General features: G+C 45.3%; 1 protein-coding gene across 7 annotated transcripts in view; it reads right to left on the reverse strand.

Moving 5' to 3' along the window:
* Gramd1b (GRAM domain containing 1B) overlaps positions 1-21106 on the reverse strand; it is a 179319-nt gene that overhangs the window by 118099 nt on the left and 40114 nt on the right. For 5 of the 7 annotated variants that reach the window (XM_076924769.1, XM_076924764.1, XM_076924763.1 and 2 more), the window contains one exon: positions 6110-6187. In XM_076924769.1, coding sequence (XP_076780884.1) covers positions 6110-6187 — 78 coding nt within the window. The remainder of the gene's footprint in view (positions 1-6109; positions 6188-21106) is intronic. The other 2 variants (XM_076924765.1, XM_076924768.1) reach the window with 1 other exon arrangement.

Raw genomic sequence — 21106 nt, forward strand, 5'->3', positions numbered from 1 at the left:
AGACTCGGGGCACACATGCCCTCGAGCAGGGATATCTGCATGAATGTGTACTCTGGTTGCAGGGGCAGGGCGCTGCAGCCCGGCCTTGACATTTACATACTTGCACCTCCACTTCGGGTCTCAACTTTCCTGCTGCTGAAAGGGAATGAGGTCAGCTGAGACCACATTCTCCTGAAACTCACCTGCTGCACACAAAGGGTCCTCAGTAAAACACCTACCTAGATTTCCTACAATCTGTGCTTTGTTTAGAAGTCCCTGCCACTAGGTGAAACGAACTAAGGGATATCTGGGTACCTGAGAAACTAATTGGTTTAGTTTAGGGTGAACCTGAAGACTAACATTTTATTTTAGCCTGGCACTGGTCTCTCCAAGAAGCAAGGAAGTGGATGAATGGTCTACACACACACACACACACACACACACACACACACACACACACACACACAGTTCTCCTTTTTCCTTTTCACTAGAAACCTGGCAGGAGTGTAGAAGTGTCCAACTTCGAGACGGCCCTCCTGACTCCTTACCCCTTTCTCAGTAAATGGATTCACTACATAAAATTATCCTTTCTCCCTGAGGTCATAGCTGCCCCGAAATCATGGTTGCCCCGCTGGACCAGATAGAGATGGTTCATTTACAATTGTTAAGACAGTCTCGGATTACGTAAGCACACTTCAGTCAACAATGGAGCTTGTCCAGGAAGATTAGATTCCTGCTACAGCCATTTCAGTATTATATGAACATTCAGTAATATCCATACAATGAGACAATCAGATGGTGATTGCCCTATTGACAATTGAAGCATAGTTGAAGTAAGGTCTTGTCTCTAAATATTATGTCCCTCCTGGACTTTTCTGGGGTTGAAAAGAATCAATGTTTTATTAAACCAACTAGAAGAGCATCTTATTTAAAAAAAAAAAAAAAAAACTGTAATTTTAAAGAATTTTAAGATTTTTTTTAAATCAATATTAATTTTTTTCCTGTTCTATGAAGCAAGCTTTCATGATCCGAAGTATTAAAAGCAGCCATAGACAGCCTCATTCTTGGCCACTGTCAGTCTGTGACAGTCCCCACTGCCTTTGCCCCCCAGAGGAATGTTACAGAGTAAATGGGAAGATTATAGGAAAGACTGAAGACTGACAGCACCGGAAATGTGGCCGTTAATGAGACAGTGCAGTCTTCCAAAAGGAGTGAGGGGCTGGAAGCCTGGCTCAGTCAGTAAAACGCTTGCTGACATAAGCAGAAGTTCCAATCTCCAGGAGCCCTGAGAGTATAATCACAACCAGTATGGGGGGAGGCAAAGACAAATGGATCCCCGGGGCTTGCTGGTAGCTTAATCAATGAGTTCCAGGCCAATGAGAGGCCTTGCCTTTCTTCTACATGAAAGAAAAAAAAGAAAAAGAAAAAGAAAGAATTAACGAAGGGAAGGAAGGAGAAAGGGACAGAGAGGGAGGGAAAGAGAAAGGGAGGGAAAGAATGGATGGCACCTGAAGAAATACACCATAGGTTGACCTTTGATCTCCACTGGCCCTCTACACACACACACACACACACACACACACACACACACACACACACACACGAGAGAGAGAGAGAGAGAGAGAGAGAGAGAGAGAGAGAGAGAGAGAGAGAGAGAGAAAGGGAGGGAGGGAGGCAGAGAGAGAGAGAGAGAGAGAGAGAGAGAGAGAAAGGGAGGGAGGGAGGGAGGGAGGGAGGGAGGGAGGGAGGGAGGGAGGGAGGGAGGGAGAGAGAGAGAGAGAGAGTAAGGCACATGGGCTGTAGAAGGAACGGGGGGGGGGGGGGGGGTGACTACCTCTATGTAAATGCTAGGGGCCACACAGCCACAAACGTAGCTCCTGCAGGAGGACCTAATTGAGGACTGCCTGAGAGACCAAGGATTGCTGGTACAAATAATGCCAGCCATTCAGGAACGGCTGTTCAGAAGAGCTGCTTTCTTGGGGCCAATGGGGCACGGGTGGAGGGTACTGAAGACGCTTGCAGCAGTGCTCAGATGAGCTTGCTGTAGCATTTCTCACCTGCTCCTGGAGTCTGTGTCGTTGTCTCTGCGCCAACTCACCCTCAACCCCCAAGGGCAGGTAGGGTCAGGCAGAGAGCTGTCCAGGGCATAGGCAACATGGGACCACACACATCCTCATTGCTGCAGAAAATCTCTTTAGATTTAAATCTCAGTCCATTTACTGCCCAATGATGGGTGAAAACGAATTAAAGGAAGAATCAAGTATAGGGTTTGACCCCGAGAACTTGTTCTCACAAGTAGAAGGAACCCAAGAAGGAAAGACTTCACTGGGAGTGGCCACGGCAGACATGGGGCAGCAGCTGGACATTTCAGATGGGAGCATGTACAGGGACTACCCCACCTGAAGCACACTTCTGACAGATGTCAAGTGTGATGGTTTGTATATGCTTAGCCTTGCTGGAGTAGGTGTGTCACTGTGGGCTTAAGACCTTCATCCTATCTGCCTGGAAGTCAGTATTCTGCTAGCAGCCTTCAGATGAAGATGTAAAACTCTCAGCTCCTGCACCATGCCTGCCTGGATGCTGTCATCCTCCCACCTTGATGATAATGAACTGAATCTCTGAACCTGTAAGCCGGCCCCAACTAAATGTTGTTTTTTTATAAGAGTTGCCTTGGTTATGGTGTCTGTTCACAGCAGTCAAACCCTAACTAAGACACCAAATAATGTCCACACCCACTGTGAAGAGGTTAAGGAACTGAGCAGGTTCTGGATGGGAAAGAAATTTAGGGGGCTTTTCTGGAGGCTACAAGTCTAGAAGAGAACCTTTTATGGAGGTACATGTGGTCAGACAAGATGGCTGCATGTGATGTTACCAGTGTCCACGTCCAAGCAGCCGACCAAAAGCAGGTCCGTTTAAGTAGCAACATCCAAGAGACAGGGTATCCCGGGGAGGCTGTTGTCAGGGTTACCTGTAATTCGGTACTTAGTTCTCTCCCCCTTGGAATGGTCCAAGCAACAGTGATAACATGGCAGGAAGAAAGGGCAACAGACCCCAAGATGAGGTACAGCTGAGGACACCACACTGGAAAACTAGGCAATATTCATCCTGAGCACACAGGCACAAACAAGAGAGCTGGCCTGGGGACCTCTAGGTCATTTATTTTAAGGGTATACATGCTAAAAATCTGTACAGCCATAGAAATGCATAAGTTACTCTGGAGATTGGAGCAAAACTTATTAAGTATTTTGACTAACTAGTGTTGGTGGGGGCTACATATCCACAATGACGTCATCTAGACTGGACTAAACCACTCATTTGGGCTAATAAAGAGTATAAAACTGAAACATGGGACAGAAGTAAAAAGAATTCAAACAGCATTTAGAGAGAGCTTGGCATGCTGGTGCAGGACAGTGTCTCTTTTGACACACTACCTGCCCCTGGCTTGCTTTCTCCTGTGAAGTGGGACTTCATTACTTGGTGAGGCCTGTTGTCTCGCACAAAGCTAGCTTCGTTCCAACCTGTGCTGAATGCTGCTCTTTTACAACCTACACGACTTTAATTCTACTTCCATGCTATTTCGTAGGACTTTGTATACAAAGCCGAGAATGGCAGCCCATGACGGTTCCCAGCACAGAGGTCAGAGGTCAGCTAGAGCGAGACCTTGGCTCAAAAGTGAGTGACATACTGACCAAGAACCAGCTCTTGTTTGTTTGCTTGTGTTTGTTTTTATTTTGTTTTGTTTTGTTTTGTTTTATTTTGTTTAGAGACAGGATTTCTCTGTTTTGCCCTGGCTGTCCTGGAACTCACTCTGAAGACTAGGCTGGTTTAGAACACAGAGATCTACCTGCCCCTTCCCTCTGGACGGCTGGCATGTGCCACCAGCTCCCAGCTTTCAACCAGCTCTTAAAATGACACTGCTTCAGAACCATTCTCTTTACTGTAAAATCCATTTTGAAAAAAAAAAAAAAAAACAACAAAAAAAAAAAAAACCCAAAAAACAGATCACTATACACTAACCCAGTCTACTCAGACTCAGGCAGATCACAATCAAGCACACGCCCTTCAAAGCCCATCTGAAGAAGGGTGGGGTAGGATAGCTCTGTAATCCTAGCCCTTGAGATTCGGGCAGCAGGGTCAATTATTGGCCTTTATGTGGCTGATAAGCAAAATCCTATGTTCTTTTTCATAGGAAATCATTTCTTTTTTTTCTTTTGGTTTTTCGGACAGGGTTTCTCTGTTTAGCCCTGGCTGTCCTGGAACTGACTCTGTAGACCAGGCTGGCCTCGAACTCAGAAATCCGCCTGCCTCTGCCTCCCAAGTGCTGGGATTAAAGGCGTGCACCACCACCGCCCGGCTAGGAAATCATTTCAAGTTAGTCACTATTAGACTTACAAAATAATTTTGTTTTGTTTTGTTTTGTTTGAAACAGGGTCTCCATACGTGACTTGGGCAGGCCTGCAGCGGTGGAGACCAGACTGGCTTTACAATTTCAGGGATCTTCCTATCCCTAGTCCTGACTCCAGAGTGCTTGCTGGGTTATAGGCATTAACTGCCAAGCCTCCCCCCACCCCCAAAATATATCTTGAGGTGGCAAGATGGCTTACCAGGTAAAGGAGCTTGCTATCAAACCTGAGAAACCAAGACTTACATGGTAAAAGAAGAAAACAGACTCCTGAAAATAGTCCTCTAATCTCCACATGTACCCAAACATCCAAACATACACATGTACTCCCCATACACATGCATGCACTAAATGTAATTTTTTAAAAAAAAAATCTTATTAAGTAAATTACCTTTTCTGATATACAATTGATTTTCTCCTTTATTTTATTATTTTATTTATTTTTTATTAATTAATTAATTAATTTATTTAATTATTATGTATACAATGTTCTGCCTGTATGTAAGTCTGCAGACCAGAGGAAGGCACCAGATGTCAGCATATGGTTGTGAGCCACCATGTGGTTGCTGGGAATTGAACTTAGGACCTCTGGAAGATCAGTCAATGCTCTTAACCACTGAGCCATCTCTCCAGCCCCCTGATTTTCTCCTTTAAAACACACATCTCAAGCCAAACACATTGGCAAACCCCTATAATCTTAGGACTTGAGGAAAGTGAGTGAGGAGTTCGGTCCAGGCTAAGCTACCTAGCAAGAGGCTGACCCAAAATTAACAAACCACAGAGCCCCTGTGGCTTTCTTTTTACTCCTCATGTGCTGCCCTGCTCTCTCCAGCTATAATTCAGAATGTGTGTTCTGCATGCTAGAGGCTCGAGATCAAGGTTCAGCACTGCAGGTCAAACCGTCTTCCCTTGATATATATATCTTAATTCTATCTTAATTCACGACCAGAAACTTTTCTGTTTATACTCACAGTACAAATGAAACAGATCCTGGCTGGTCTTCATATCCCTAATGCAGAACCAGCAGCTCTCAAATCCTCAGCCCAGCATTTAGGAGCCTCCATATTCCCCTGGTAGCCTCTCTATCAACAAATCCACCTCTTCTCCAATAACCCCCAACACACACAATCTGCCCCGCTCCCTAGGATCTGGCTTTCAGGGACCATGAGTGCCCATCCCAGGACACACACACACACTGCTCAAGTACAACATACATTACCCGAAACAAAAACGAAACAAAATTCCTTTCCCCTACTTGAGCCAGGCTACATTTAACCTTTAATTAAAGCACGGTACACACATTGAATCCCAGAATTTGGAAGGCAGAAGCAGGCGGCCTCTGTGAGTTCAAGGCCAGCCTGGTCTACAAAGCCAGTTCCTGACAGCCAGGACTACATAGAGAAACCCTCTCTTTAAAAAAAAAAAAAAAAAAGCATAGTAAAAGCATGACTCAACTCCTAAACCTGCCCAGAGCCTTTGGTCTACAGTTGGCTTCCTCCCTTGGAAACCCAGCCCCATGCCTTCAGCATCTGCAATCGTGTTGTTCCCTCTGGATTCTTGGGCAACAGTTTCACTTTCCAGTCATTCTTCAAGGACAAAACCCAGATGCCTCTTCTTCCACTTCCCGGAGCGGAGCGCTCACACACAGCAGAAGCAGCAGAGGTACCTCACCCCATTCTCGGCCATTTCCCCGCTCCTCCCAGGATACTCCCGTCTCTTCAAACTTACCTCTCTTCACGAACTCGAGGACTCAGGAACCTGCTGGAATCATCGTCGTGGCTGCTCTGCTGGCTGCTCTGCTGGCTGCTGAGGAAAAGACACAGGATATGAACATTAGAACTTACCCAGCTTCCTCACTTTCTTAGGAGAGGTCGTGCAGACTTCAACTACACAAAGAAATGGCATTACAAAACCAAGCGTAGCAGGGTGCTAAGCTGAGAAAAGATGCTGACGGCTGACAGTCCAGGGCAGCTATGCTTGCTGTCTAGACTGCAAAAAGAAGAGCCTAATTTTCTTCCTGGATCCCTAAGTATGTATACTGAGGTAGGCAAGCACTAACAGCTTCCGACTTTGTTATTTAAGCAATCTGACAGGACAGTGATCTGTTTTCTCTTTAACCCACCCATGCCCCCAAGGAGCTGGTGCAGTAGGAGGGGAGGGGTTTTGTCAGATACTAGGAAGGGAGAGTGCCAGGAAGATTTGATCGGGATCTGGCCCATCTACCAGGTCTCTGCCCCCAAGAGAGGGCTGAGGGTGAGGGAGGGAATAGGCAAAACCCCTGCTCTTCCTACTCTGAGGGCTGAACAAATACAGACCTCAGCTCTAAAGCCAACCGGTGATGTGCACACACCTTTAATCCCAGCACTTGGGAGGCAGAGGCAGGCGGATCTCTGTGAATTCGAAGCCAGCCTGGTTTACCAAGCCAGTTCGAAAACAGCCAGGGCTACAGAGAAAATGTCTCAAAAGAAAATTAAAAAGCAGAATTTTATACAACGTAGTAACTTATTTTAAATAATATATATTTAAAACATCTTGTAACAGAACTTTGCTCCCGTGTTGCTGACTCGTGTAATTTTATATTGGGGTCACTTGATTGACTCTTATCAAGTGCCCTGGGGGATGGGATCTGGAGAAGAAATTCCAAATCGCACAGCTCCAGAGGCAGTGCTCAAGATAGATGTGCCAGCGTACGCCATGAAAAGTACTTGGCAGGAAAAGCAGAAGAGGGGTGTTTAACGTTCTTATAACATTTATAATAGTCAACGGGTTCAACTAACTCAGAAGACCAAGATGAGTACTTCAGCCTGAGGAACATGCTGGCCTTGACCTACTACAGCAATAACAGGTTGTCAGTTCCTACTCACCACACCCCCTTTCTAGCATCCGAAGCATAAAACTAAGCTAATTCAAAGAGATCCCATTCTTGGGCAATGGTGGCGCACGCCTTTGATCCCAGTACTCACTAGGGAGACAGAGGCAGTCAGATCTCTATGAGTTTGAGGCTAGACAGAGGAACCCTGTCTCAGAAAAAGAAGGTGGGGAGGGAAAGAAAAAGAAAGAGAAAGGGGAAGGGACGGAGGGAGGAAAAGGAGATTTGATTTGACCTGATATTAGTAGGTTACTCCACTAGATGGCACTGTTGTTTCCCAAATCATAACCAAGCCAGCACCTCAGCCAGTCACCAGAATGAGTCAATTTTTGAGTGCCCCCTTCTGGTCTTTCCACGGTTTGGAAAAGTTCAGCTAACAGGAAATAAAAATAATTGGTCACCTTTAAGACGTGTAGTGGTTCCAAGTAACTGATAAATACCAAGTAGGGGGCCAACAAGATGGCTCAGTGGATGAAGACGCTTGCCTCCAAGCCCTGAGACCTGCAACCTGAATTCAATCCCCAGATCCCCAGAACTCATACTGTGCAACGAAAGAACCATCTAACCAAAGTTGTCCTCTGGCACTTGCGACAGACAGACAGATACACACACACGCGCGCGCGCGCGCGCGCGCACACACACACACACACACACACACACGCGCGCGCGCGCGCGCACACACGCACATTTTTTAAAAAAGAAAAAACAAGCCAGCACACACTCAACAAAGCCAGCAGGAGGCAGTATTGAGGCAGTGATTGAGTCTAGACGGTGAAGCCTAGGCCACATAACATGATCCTATAGTAGGAAGGGATTCACGTACAGTATACTCTGATATGGGTTGAATTGATACCTCACTTTCTTTTTTTTATTCTCTCATATATTACATCCTGATGGAAGTTTCCCTCCCCCCTCTCCTTCCAGACCCTCCTCTAGCACCTCCCCTCTCTGCCCAATCCACTCCTCCTTCATTTCCCTTCAGAAAAGTGCAGACCTCCCAGGGATCACACCTCACTTCTTACGTGTATGACTCTGAGTGATTTTTATCTCACGACATTTTCTTCTCTCACCAGAGTGATAGCTACTGACAGGAGACATTACTCGTACTTCTTCTCCGCACAAAGCCATAGTAAGGTTTATAAGAACAAATGTGTGTAACGTGTGTACAGCTTTGGTGCACGCGTTAACTACCATGCAACGCTGGACGGCACACCACGGAAGGCGTGTCATTTTGTAGAGGACAACGCATAGATAGAAGATGCGAGTGGATCCTAAATTTGAGAGTGAAAAAACGATGACTTTCACAAAACATGAGGTGCTTCAAGAACAGAAAACAGCAGGTCACTTCTTTCAGCAGCCAGGAAAAAAAAAAAAAAAAAAACAGTGTCTTAACAGCAAGCTTTTCGAATTGAAATTTAGAATTGGATGGAGTCAAGCATGGAGACAGGACATACCTGTCACCCCAGTATTCAGGACACAGAGGCGGGACAGTTCAAAGCCAGCTGAGTCTTAAAACCCCAAGACCACGAGGTAGCTCATGCTTGTTGTAATCCCAGCACTGGGAAAACAGAAACAGAAAGATCTCTGGGGCTCACTGGCCAGCTAGCCTAGAGGTCTTGGCCATTGAGAGACCCTATCTTAAAAACAAGGAGGTACACCTGAGAAATGACTTCTGAGGTTGACATACAGCTTCCACAGAAACACACTCAGACATACACACACTCACACACTCAGACACACTAATATACACACACATACGCACACTGTCTTGGTTAGGGTTTTACTGCTGTGAACAGACACCATGACCGAGGCAGGTCTTATAAAGGCCAACATTTAATTAAGCTGGCTTACAGGTTCAGAGGTTCAGTCCATTATCATCAAGGTGGGAGCATGGCAGCATCCAGGCAGGCATGGTACAGGAGGAGCTGAGAGTTCTCCATCTTCATCTGAAGGCAGCTAGCAGAATACTGACTTCCAGTCAGCAAGGGTAGGGGTCTTAAACCCATACCCACAGTGACACACTTCCTCCAACAAGGCCACACCTGCTCCAACAAAGCCATATCTTCCAAGAGTGCCACTCCCTGGGTCAAGCATATGCAAACCATCACACACATATACACACTCTCATATATATGCATACACTCACACACAGACATGCACACACTCACACACTAATACACACACATACATATACTAATACACACACACTCTCTCTCACATACATACACATTCACACACTCACACAGAATTCTTGAATACACCTGAGAGAACCAGGGGACTCCCAGTCTTGTTCCCCATGGGCCTAGTACTGCAGAAGTTTGTCCTAAATGGTCTCTTTAATACTCACAACACTGGGAAGGGCTAGGAGAAAATCCACAGTAATTCATGAAGCATGCTCCAGAAGGCAGGACATGGTGGGGAAACTCTGAATTGCATGCTGGACAGAGTCCTTTGATACCACTGAACTACCATCCCCCTCCTGACCCCAAGGAACAGACACACAGAAAACCCAGGCTAACCTCATAAGCCACAAGAAAATGCACTTGTTCCCTCTGATGGAGATGGAGCCTGGGATCTTTTCAATATTTTATTTAGTTTAGTGTCTTCTTTTCTTTTTGCAGTACTGGGGATGGAGCCCAGGGCCTTCCCTGTGTTGGCAAGTCCTCTCCCACTGAGGCATCAGCCTTCTTTTATTGTGAGACAGTCCCCCTAAGTTTCCCAGGTTGACCTTGAACTCACCATCCCTTGGGCTTGGACTTCCAGGTATCAGGGTTCAGTTTCCCCAGTAGTTCAGACCCCAGGGCCTTACCACCACTGGCCCCGCCCAGCCCCTTTTCTGAAAGGGTAATACCTGAATACAGTTGAATACACTTCTTCTTCCAGGCAATCATACACTGTTCTCCTAAACTCGGAGGGATTTGAGATTCAGGTGGATCCAAGCTGCCATGAGGTTTGCAAGATGAAAGTCAGTATTCCCCAACTTGGATGGAAGCCACCCACACCAAGACCGAAGACACAAAAGCACCCATTTCTCTGCTTTTGGCAATAGTCGGCTGACTGCTGCACTAGCAACAACTATCTCACACTAATTGGGAGTTTCTTTCTTGTTTCTTTCTTTCTTTTTCTTTCTTTCTTTCTTTTTCTTTCTTTTTTTTTTTTTTTTCTGGTTTTTCAAGACAGGGTTTCTCTGTGTAACCCTGGCTGTCCTGGAACTCACTCTGTAGACCAGGCTGGCCTTGAACTCAGAAATCCTCCTGCCTCTGCATCCTAAAGGTAATTCGGAGCTTCAAAACACTGTAAGTGACAGTTACAGCTGCCTTTGATTAATAAACAAGGAGAAATAAATTCTCCTGAACTGTGAATGTGGTAGGGACGGACAAGCCTGAGTTTTCCCTGCCTTTGCTTATTCATTGGCCTTCCAACCCCCTGGCCAAGCTCACTTAATCCTCTCTTAGCCTAATTCCTCAAGAAATGGAGACATACTGCCCGGGCGGTGGTGGCGCACGCCTTTAATCCCAGCGCTTGGGAGGCAGAGGCAGGCGGATTTCTGAGTTCAAGGCCAGCCTGGTCTACCGAGTGAGTGAGTTCCAGGACAGCCAAGGCTATACAGAGAAATCCTGTCTCGAAAAAAAAGAAAGAAAGAAAGAAATGGAGGCATACTGTGTTTAGTCACAACTTAATCCTCAAATTTATAGAGTTGGGGATTAAATTTTGAGGCATCCAATCATCGTGCCCTGAATGACAAAGATTCAAGTTCTAGTCTCAACTCGGCCACTTAGCAGAGGGAGATGGGATTTACTTCCCTCCTCCCCCCAACCCCTGAAAAGTCTGATGTATGTAACAACACACACCTAAGGGGGTACAGTGAGATTTGGGAATGGTAGAGATTATGGCTGGCGGTGAATACCAATTATACTGAATAGCCACAGTTGGCTTGCCTCACAGATACTTTGAAACTGCCAAGGAACCACAAGGTAATAACAGAAACTCTTAAGGTGTTTGTCGTCTGTTCTTATTTTGGTATGCTGGTGTCTTTGCAGTATTGGGAGTTAAACCTAGGGCCTAAAGCACACCAGGCAAACATTCTACTGTTGAGCAATAATATCCATACAGAGGAAACTCTTTTTTTTTATTTTCTTTTGGGTGGGAATATACACACATGTCGCAGCGTGTGTGTGGAAGTCAGAGAACCGCTTGTAAGAATCAGTTCTCTCCTTCCACCATGTGGGGCCTACAGATTGAACTCGAGTCCTCCGGGTTTGAGGGAGGCGCCTTTGCATACCCATTGAGTCCACAAGAAATGCTCAGTGAGGGAAAAAAAAACGTGAAAAATAGAGCCACACCATCACAATTGGAAGTGATAACGGCATTTCCATGCTGAATTATATTTCCACATATGCATGACTCTAGAGTTAACAATTTCAGTTTAAGTAGGAAAGGCATATTCAGGAAGAGAAAGGAGTTAACAGCGAAGTGGAGAATAAAGAAAATCAGTTTCTGTTTGTCACCTGGCAAGCAAGTATGGGAAAGTCTAATAATAGACGACGTACACAGATGTGATTGGGACATTGTGACAGACTGCCAGCTTCTTACACAACACACCTAATAGTCTCAAATAGTACTTAGAAAAATCACAGGCTGGGAGCAAACTGCCAATCTGCCTACCAGCCTTGCATGCTCGCTTATGTTTACTGGCTCCCATGGGAGGCTGCAGTAAGAGAGCTAGCTGGACAAAGATTTATAGCGTGTTCAGAATACAGCTCCATATTTTCCTCACTCACCGAAATCCACAAACACTTATCTGTTGAAGACTTCTTTCACCTCGAAACATGCCCGTGTCTGTCCTTCCTTTGATTCGTTGTTTCTTTTGCTCGGCTTGAGACAGAGTGTTGTTTTGTAATCTGGGCTGTCTGGAATTTAACTATGTAGCCCAGGCTGGCCTCAAAGTTGCAGGAGTCCTCTGACTCTGCCTCTACAATGCTGGGATTAAAGGTGTGAGCCATTCAGGCCTCGCTGTTTTTATGTTATTTAAACAGAATCTCACTATGTAGCGCAGGCTGGCCTCGAACTCCAGACTCTTCTGTCTCAGCCTCCTGTGTAGCTGAAATTATAGGCAACACTGGACTCAGCTTCCAGGCTTGTTTTTTAAAGGGTGCGGAGGGGTGGGGGTTGGAGGGTCTCCTTCAAATTTTGTTTTTCCTTTTCTTCATGGCTGTTGACATAACACATTGCTTGGTGGCTGTTAAATCTTTGTCAGAACATAATCAACTGGGTGCTTGGGGGCTGGAGGGATAGCTCAGCAGTTAAAAGCACTGACTGCTCTTCTAGAGGTCCAGAGTTCAATTCCCAGCAACCACATGGTGGCTCACAGCCATCTGTAATGAGATCCGATGCCCTCTTCTGGTGTGTCTGAAGAAAGTGACAGTGTACTCATATACATACATAAATAATTCTTTAAAAAAATTTTTTTTAATTAATAAACTGGGCCGGGCGGTGGTGGCACACGCCTTTAATCCCAGCACTTGGGAGGCAGAGGCAGGTGGATTTCTGAGTTCGAGGCCAGCCTGGTCTACAGAGTGAGTTCCAGGACAGCCAGGGCTACACAAAGAAACCCTGTCTCGAAAATAATAATGATAATAATAATAATAATAATAATAATAATAATAATAATAATAATAAACTGGGTGCTTTACCAAGCACTCACATTGTGCTTACAACCATCCATTACTCCAGTTTCAGAAAATTTGATACCCTTTTCTGGCCTCTGCAGGCATGAGGTACCCACGTGGTACAGAGGTATATGTGCAGACAAAACACCCATACACATAAATAAATAAATAAATAAATAAATAAATAAATAAACAAACAAATCTTTTAAAAAGAGAAACCTTGCCCCTGTAACCAAATAAGTAAACGAATAAATATAATTTAAATGTTAAAAGCAACTAGAAAATCCATTGCAATTCATCTGGGGTAGGGGGTGACCTTCGCCTATTTATGACAGAGTATACGGAAAAATTGCCAAAGATGGCAGAGCAGAGAGCTGACTTGACTTACACAGTGGTCACCAGTCACATACTGTAACTGTCACTTAATTAGAAATGTAGTCCTTAGCTGTCCTTTAGGTAATCATTATCCATACAAAGTGTTCTGTAGTGGGCAGCCAGAATGCTTGCATTCTCCTGGAGAGCCTTTCCGGACAGCAATTGTGTAAGAAGTTCCCACCTCAAACCAAGGACTGGTGTTCCTGCTCTGCCACGTGTGCTCTGAGCAACTCAGAGAAGCAAGCCTAAGTCCCGTCTCGATTCTCAGGCCGGTCTGTTCAGACCTAAGTTAAAAGGCTCCTTACAAAGACTGCGTGGCCTGATAATGTATACATACGCATTAACAAAGGGACTGGCAATCGGTGAATGACCACCCAACAAATGGCCACGATCTTTGTATCTACGATCATATCCTACTGTGCTCGCTTAACATCCAATAGGACTGGGGTGGTGAGCAGGTCCACTGCTGACCTCAGTGTCTTCTCTCCTCTCTTTGCATTCCACTATGGGATTCCCAGAAACTCGAAGTACACCTACACACCACTGGACATCAAGGCTGGCAAGACTACTTCCTTCTGTCTCCCAGATTCCCAGGATCTATTTACCACTCACCCAGCTGCTCAGATCTGTCTCTCAGCACTCTACACTCAGATTACTTTAATGGGCTCTCAACTGCTTTTCCTGTTGCCAGCCTTGGCCCCTTTCCAGTCCAGCCTCCACGATGACAGTGATATCCCTGACAAGGGTGATTGCATTGCTTCAGGTCATTTCCTGGTTTAAAATCCTGGGGCTAGCCCAGGGATATAGGTCGGTGGTTAAAGAACTTTACCTAATGTGCATGTGCTTGCACACTCACGCACATGCTTGCACACAACCGTGGGGCTTCACGTAATTTTGGAGCGAAGTTCACACACTTATCAACAGTAAAGCCTCTGAGCTTGACCTCGGTGTCACTCCACAGCTCCACTCCCTCCATGCTACTCATCTCTGCCTTTGAACTTACTCCTCTAACCTGCCCTACATTCTCTACTTCTTTCTTTTGCTCAGTATACCCAACGATCCCTGCCCTGAGGCAATACTGGCCTAAGGATTGAGCCTCAGTACTTTTTCTTTCAAATGGTTATTATAGTAGAAGATACAGTGTTTGACTGCTTGTATCCGGATCTTAACTCTGTGGAAGAACACTTAAGGCGCTCAATTTCAAGCCTTAAAAGATATTCCACCAGGATGGTGGCCATGGAAGTCAGAAGCCGCTAAGGAGTGCGTAACAACTCACCTGCCAAATTAAAAAAAAAAAAAAAAAAAAGATATTTCACATTACAAAATAGTATCCGCATTATTGGAGTACTATAGGAGTTCAACTAAAACTCACAACAAAGGCTGGCACTGAGTAGACACGCTATGTACGTAGATATTAGGTCTTCCACTATTCATCAAAATTAGAATCTTCAGGAAGGAAGTCTTCCTGAGGGCTATCACGTACATTCTAGAATGTATCATCCTGAAATGGCCTTTTTCATGTTTGTCATGCTTAGCTGGATTCTAATAAATAATTTGCCTCACAGGCAAACACGGTGTCACACATCTGTCATCCCAGCACTTGGGAGGCAGAGACAGGAGGAACTCTAGCTTGAGGATAGCCGGGGCTACACGACAAAACTCTGTCTCAAAATATATATATGATAATAATTTCATTTCCCTGTATCTTCTACTATAATAACCATTTGAAAGTAAAAGTAACCATTTTAATTGTGATTTCTTTCCATTCTAAGGGCCTAACACTGCCAGGTGGTGATGGGGCATGCTTATCCCACTAGCCCGTTCAAAAAGACTCCTTTTTGAGTGCTCTTAAGTCAACACAGATTGTTACTTGCCTCCTTGTTCCTAGACATTTTCCAGATACCAGGGTTGAAAGGATCCCACTCAGCATCCCAGGGCACAGAAGGGGGTCATCTGTGACCACTGCTTCAAGAACGGAAGCACTGATGCCGAGATCTAGAGACGCCAACCAAAATGAGATGGACACGTGTGGACTCCCAAATGAAGAGGCCAACACAACAGAACCAACGGCTACCTCTTAATGACACTCCTCCTCTGCCTTACACACATGCCAAAGACAGGATCTATCATCTCTCAGTCACGAAAGGTCGGGAGCTGTGCTCCATGCTTGTCAGAACCTTCCTCAGAGGGTGGGCAGGAAGGACTGAGGCTCTTCAAGTATGCAGTAGGATCAAAGGCTGGCAGTAGGCTAAGACCGCCTACTGTTTGCTCTGCCTATTGAATGCTATGACTTTCAGATCTCCATGCCAAGCACAATACATGCTAACACAAACACAGATAATTAGACTACGACTAGGGAAAGAATACATATTCTATTCAACCAACGCCTTGTGCTGCGTTATTTTTTTTTTTTTTTTCATGAAGCGTAAAGAACTCTTCAGCCACGATAAAATTTTTAGACCTCTGGCCCCACACAATTAAAAGAATTACACTCACCCCCATTGCATTCCTGGAATGGATTCTGAGAAAGGGGGAAGAGAGTTTGTCTCTGTGCCAGCTCCCTCCCACTGTTCTTACCTGAAGTAGCTCATGGTTTTCCCCCTAGTTTCTACCGTCCTAGAAGCAGCTTTGGCCTCAGCCACGGACTTAGCTTCACAGTGAATCTTATGCACCCTTGAAAGAGTAAATGCAAATTAACCAGGTCACTCAGAGGTAAATCTTTCACTCAGGAAGTAACGCGGTCAGCCAAGTCCCTTCTCAGAATCTGGAGTCTGTGAGGATTGGTCAAGACTCTGACAGCAGGCCTCATAAACCTTGGCCCCCACAAGTATCTCTCCCCTTCCTGCTACTAACATCCTGTATGTCCTCCTGTAGAAAAGCTCTTGCTCGCCTCAGCTAGAACAGTCATGGAGGAAAGGCTCAAAACGAAGACAAGTGGAAGCCACGATACGCACAGACACCCAACCTTCATTTGAGACAAACACTCTGATCCCGTGGATCCCCTAATCTAAAAGACATCAACTTGCTTTTCCATCTGTTTCCTCTCCTAGGAATAGAAGACAACACACAAGCACCATGTGTCTACTCCCAGCTTCTCCCCAACAAAAATCCTTAAACTGTATCCCCGGCTGCCGGGGTTTGAAAGACATACACATCACTTGGTTCTGATTAACATACATACATGGTGTGTTTCTGGTCAGTGACACCTGACTACCAGGCAGAACTTCAAAACAACATCAAATAACCCTTCTCAACCACAACAGAATGAGAGAATTCAAAGAAATGCGTCAAGGGTTGTCTTGTGTTGTGGTTTACATATGAAATGTCACCTGAGGCCCATGTTTTGAACTTCCTTCCTGGCCTTTGGTAGTATTTGGAAAAGTGACAGGAAGTAGGCTTATAGAAGCAGGTATGGGGAGGCTATATGTTCCTGATCACTTCCTGTTGTCTTTTCTGGCTGCATTGATTTGGAGATTGTTTTAAAAATAGTTTCCTAACTCCTTGCTCATTCTGGATTCTGACCCAAGGGGTCCCAAGTATGTCCTGAAATGGGGTACCATTGCTTCTTACCATTGCTTCGGTTTGGGTTTCGGTTGTTTGGTGTTTGAAGAGGCAAAACTCCAGTTTGCAAACGACTGAATCCCACTCTATTAAAATAGACAGACCTTTGTCTGCTTTACTCCACTGATAAATGTTTGCAAACCAGACTAGACTCACTGATTTGAATCCTTTGCTAATTTCTGTGGTGTAAACACTTTCATCATGGCTGGTTTCTCATGTCACTGAAATGAACACTGGAAAATGACAAACATAATGAGCTCTCGCCAGCTGACATTAGTCCACCATAGAACACAAATATGCCCAGAGCGCCTCCTGTGACCTTCTAAAGCAGCCTTTCAAAACAAACAGACAAGCCAGGTAGGCATAGCGGCACATGCCTTTAATTCTAACAAGCAGAATCAAGTGGTTCTCTGTGAGTTCAAGGCCAGCCTGGTCTATATAGTGAGTTCCAGGACAGCCAGGGCTACATAATGAAACCTTGTCTCCAAAACAAAATAACAAGCAAACAAACAAAAAAACTAAATAAAGCAACTTTAGACATACCTCTTTCCAGGCTCATATCATCTTCTAAATTATATTTTTATTTATTTTGTGTCTGTCACAAAATACTTTCGTGTGGCAGACAAGCAGAGGTCAGAGGGCTGACTTGCACTTGAGTGGGTCCTAGGGCCATGCGAGTCCCAAGGCTAGAACTCAGGTCACCAGGCATGGCAGCAAGAGTCTGAGCCATCTCAGCAGCTCAAGGGAGGCTGTGTGTGATTAACACGCACTATTTGCATATGTGGAAATATTAATATGTAGAAACATATGTTATATTTTAAAACAATATATAATGTCTTGGTTTGCTTCTCCTTTTCTGTCTTTCTTTGGGGAGGGTAGACTTATTTTATTTTATTTTTTTAATTATACGTATGCTGCAGAGCTGTCCATGTGAAGTGCAGGCATCCCTGAAAGCCAGAGGCACTGAATTACCCTGGAACTGGAGTTATAGGCAGTTTTGAGTCATCTGATGAAAGTGCTGGGACTGGAACTCAGGTCCTCAGGAAAAGGAGTAGTTATGCCTAACCACTAAGCAATCTCTCCAGCCCAAGCCTTACTACCTTGTTTTCTGAGACACAACAGGTCCCATAAGCCAAAGGGCAACCCTACACTTTTGACCCTACTGCCTCTGTCTCCCAAGTATTAGTGTGACAAGCATGTTGTTCTCAGGCTTGGTCCCATGTTAATTTTTACAAGGTAAAGAAATATATGTTGATCTCCATTTTAAAGAAGGAAAAAATAAAAAAGACTTCAGGGGGATGTATGATGTGTTTAAGATAAAATGGTTGGCGAGCTGGGAAAAAAAAAGGCTTCAACACAAGGCTTCTGCCTCTGCGTTCTCTGTCCTTTGGCTTTGAGCCCACTACGGTATTGGGCCCCAGTGTTGACCTGGAACTTCACAAAGTAGGTCTCAGTAGTGGCCTCGCTGATTGAACTCAGGACAGATCTGATCTCTGTTTAAGGACAGGGGATGGTGAGAGACCTGAACATTCATTCTGCTCACGGTGTTGACTGAGGCAGCAGAAGCCCTGACACACGTAACAAGAACTTTCAGTGACCATTGTGGAACAGTTTGCCAGATGACATAGACTCTGAGGTCACTTGACCACATGTTAAAAAAAAAAAACAACTTACACTTAAGAACAGATGTATCTCAACAGCCAGCTGGGAGGGAGGAAAAAAAAAACATAAAACAAAACATGCAGACAAACTGAAGAGGGGAGAACAATGATTCAGACCAGAGCGGGACTTGCTCCAGATCTGAGGCTTCTGTGACTTCTAGGAGGCCAGTGAAGGCTTGGCCTAGAGCCCAAAAAAGAGGTCTGGAGACCACAGAATCCAGTACCATTCCAGTGAGGCATGAGGGCAAGACTTACAAGAGCCAGACCAGCTGCAGAATTCGTGTGCCCTGCTGGCTGGCCTCTTCACATAAACAAGCCGAGGAAACGGTCCCAGCCGAGTGCCAACATCACTCATCAGGTCAGCAACACTCGGGAGCTTGACTTAGGAGCCAGCCTGGAGTCGACTGGCAGCTGACTCTCCTGGAGCAACACTGATTTACTGCAAGACCATTTCAGCAGAAGCCAGAGCCCTCCGCTTCCCTCTCAAGTGACCTAAGACCACACTCTGTTAACAATGCTTGCTCTCCTCATTGATGTTAAAGACTTCCCAACATCAACTTTGTTTCCCACTGCCGGTGTCCCTCTGGCTTAACCTCTGACATGGTTCAAAATATGGGGCTAGGGAGATGATCCAGCCAGTTAAGTACTTGCAGGACAAGTGTTAGACCCTAGAGTTCAGGTCCCCAGCACCCACAATAAAAGCTGTGTAATCCCTGCACTGAGGAGGCAGAGATATGAGGATCCCTAGGGATTGCTGGCTAGCCAGTCAAGTCAACTCAATAAATTTCAGGTTCCAGGGCAGACTCTATCTAAAGACAGAGGAAAACAAAGGTGGGTGTCATCGAGAAAAATATCTGACATTAGCCGTGTTCTCTATGTGTACATACAGGTGCACCAGCATTTGCACACAGGACTAGACACATACAACACACACACGCTAAGGCTGAATGCATAGAAATCATGAAACGTCACAAGGTCTGAGAAATTTTAAAAGCTTTGAACTCGGCCATAAAAAAAATTCAAGGACAGAGGAACCCAAAAGAGGCCCCGCTAATGCATCTACAAAGAAGGATCAGTTTTGGGAACCTAGTAGAAGACAAGGAAGGAAGAAAGAGTATGACACATAAAACTTGTCACAGACAATTTGTCCCAGGGACCACTGGCCTGGAGGACAAACAGCCTGTGAGTGTTTCTAATTTCCAGAAAGAAACCCCCTCAGTTCCCTGCTTCTCCATCTCTGACCGCCCGTCCCTCCCCCACTTCAATTGTCCTCGGCACCAGGGGAAAAAATTGGGTTATAGGAAAACTGTTAACCTCGTTTCCAGTTGGAAGGTACATCCACAGTCCTAACCGAGAACTCTGATCATGTTCTGATGTGGGGCCCTCAGGGCCCGGAAGGAAATAGCATCATGGACCGGTCCTGAAGGCAGGATGGACAGAGTCACAGCTGACTGGCCCTGTCAGCCACATTCCACACAAGACTAGATAGCATATATTGCCTGTGAAGCATTTGGGGGGTAGGGGAGCGGTGACTGTGGTAGGTTATTGAGACGGGGTCTCAATTTGCAGCCCTGGCCCTATGAGCCCCATGCCTCAGACTCTCAGTTTGGGGTTAGTCTTGCTCCATCTTACCCTGTTCTAGTCAAGGATTTGTGATAACTTTTGCTTATGGTGTTTGTTTGTTTGTTTGTTTGTTTGGAGAGGGGGGTTGGTTTGGTTTGTCTTGAAACAAGTTCTCCATATGTACCACAGGCTGGACTTGAACTCACTACGTAGACCACACTGTCTCTGGATTCCTGAACCTCTTACCTCTGTCTCCCAAATGCTGGGATTACTGGTGTGTAACACCATGCTTGGGTCGCTTTGAAAGCTCTCTTCTCTCTCTCTTTAAATAAACAAACAAGCAAAGTTATATTTGTCTTTGTGCTCATGATCCATGAATCTTGATGGCCCCACTTTGATAACTTTCTAATAATATCATTCATGGTCCTTACATGAATGTGGCAGGTATTAAATAATTCGGAGAATTGAATAAAAGCAAACAGAAGTTGAGACACCCACAGATCGCTTATTTAGGCTTTGAATAATCTAGTGGAACATATACATACCCAATATCTCACTCTTACCTCACGTCACAACTAGTCCTCTCTCCTCCTTTTGATTTTTGAGACAGGTCTCACTGGTAGCTCAGGCTGCCCTGGGACCCACTTTGTAAACTAGGCTGGTTTCAAGTCCCCTCATTCCCCCGGCTGTTGTGACTCTTCCTCTGCCCCACCCCACCCCACCCCCACTTTCACCTGGTGGCCTATACACAGAAGAAAGATGAGAGGCAAACATTGGACTGGACCAGAGGTTGAACAAAAGGAAAAGACACAATCTGAAGAGCCAGCCACCCAAGGTCTAAATCTGAACATTCAAGGCTGGCTACAGTAGCTCAAACTTGCAATCTCAGCAAAGACAGAGGAAACAGGAGGGACAGCAGTGAAGTTAGTGCAGACCAGGCTGCAAAGTGAGTCTCTGTCTCAAGAAACAACCACAGTTTTTTTTTTTTTTTTTTTTTAAAAAGAATTTAAATCTAAATGATAACTAT

This window comes from Arvicanthis niloticus, chromosome 26, assembly GCF_011762505.2.
Source record: "Arvicanthis niloticus isolate mArvNil1 chromosome 26, mArvNil1.pat.X, whole genome shotgun sequence".
Lineage (NCBI taxonomy): Eukaryota > Metazoa > Chordata > Mammalia > Rodentia > Muridae > Arvicanthis > Arvicanthis niloticus.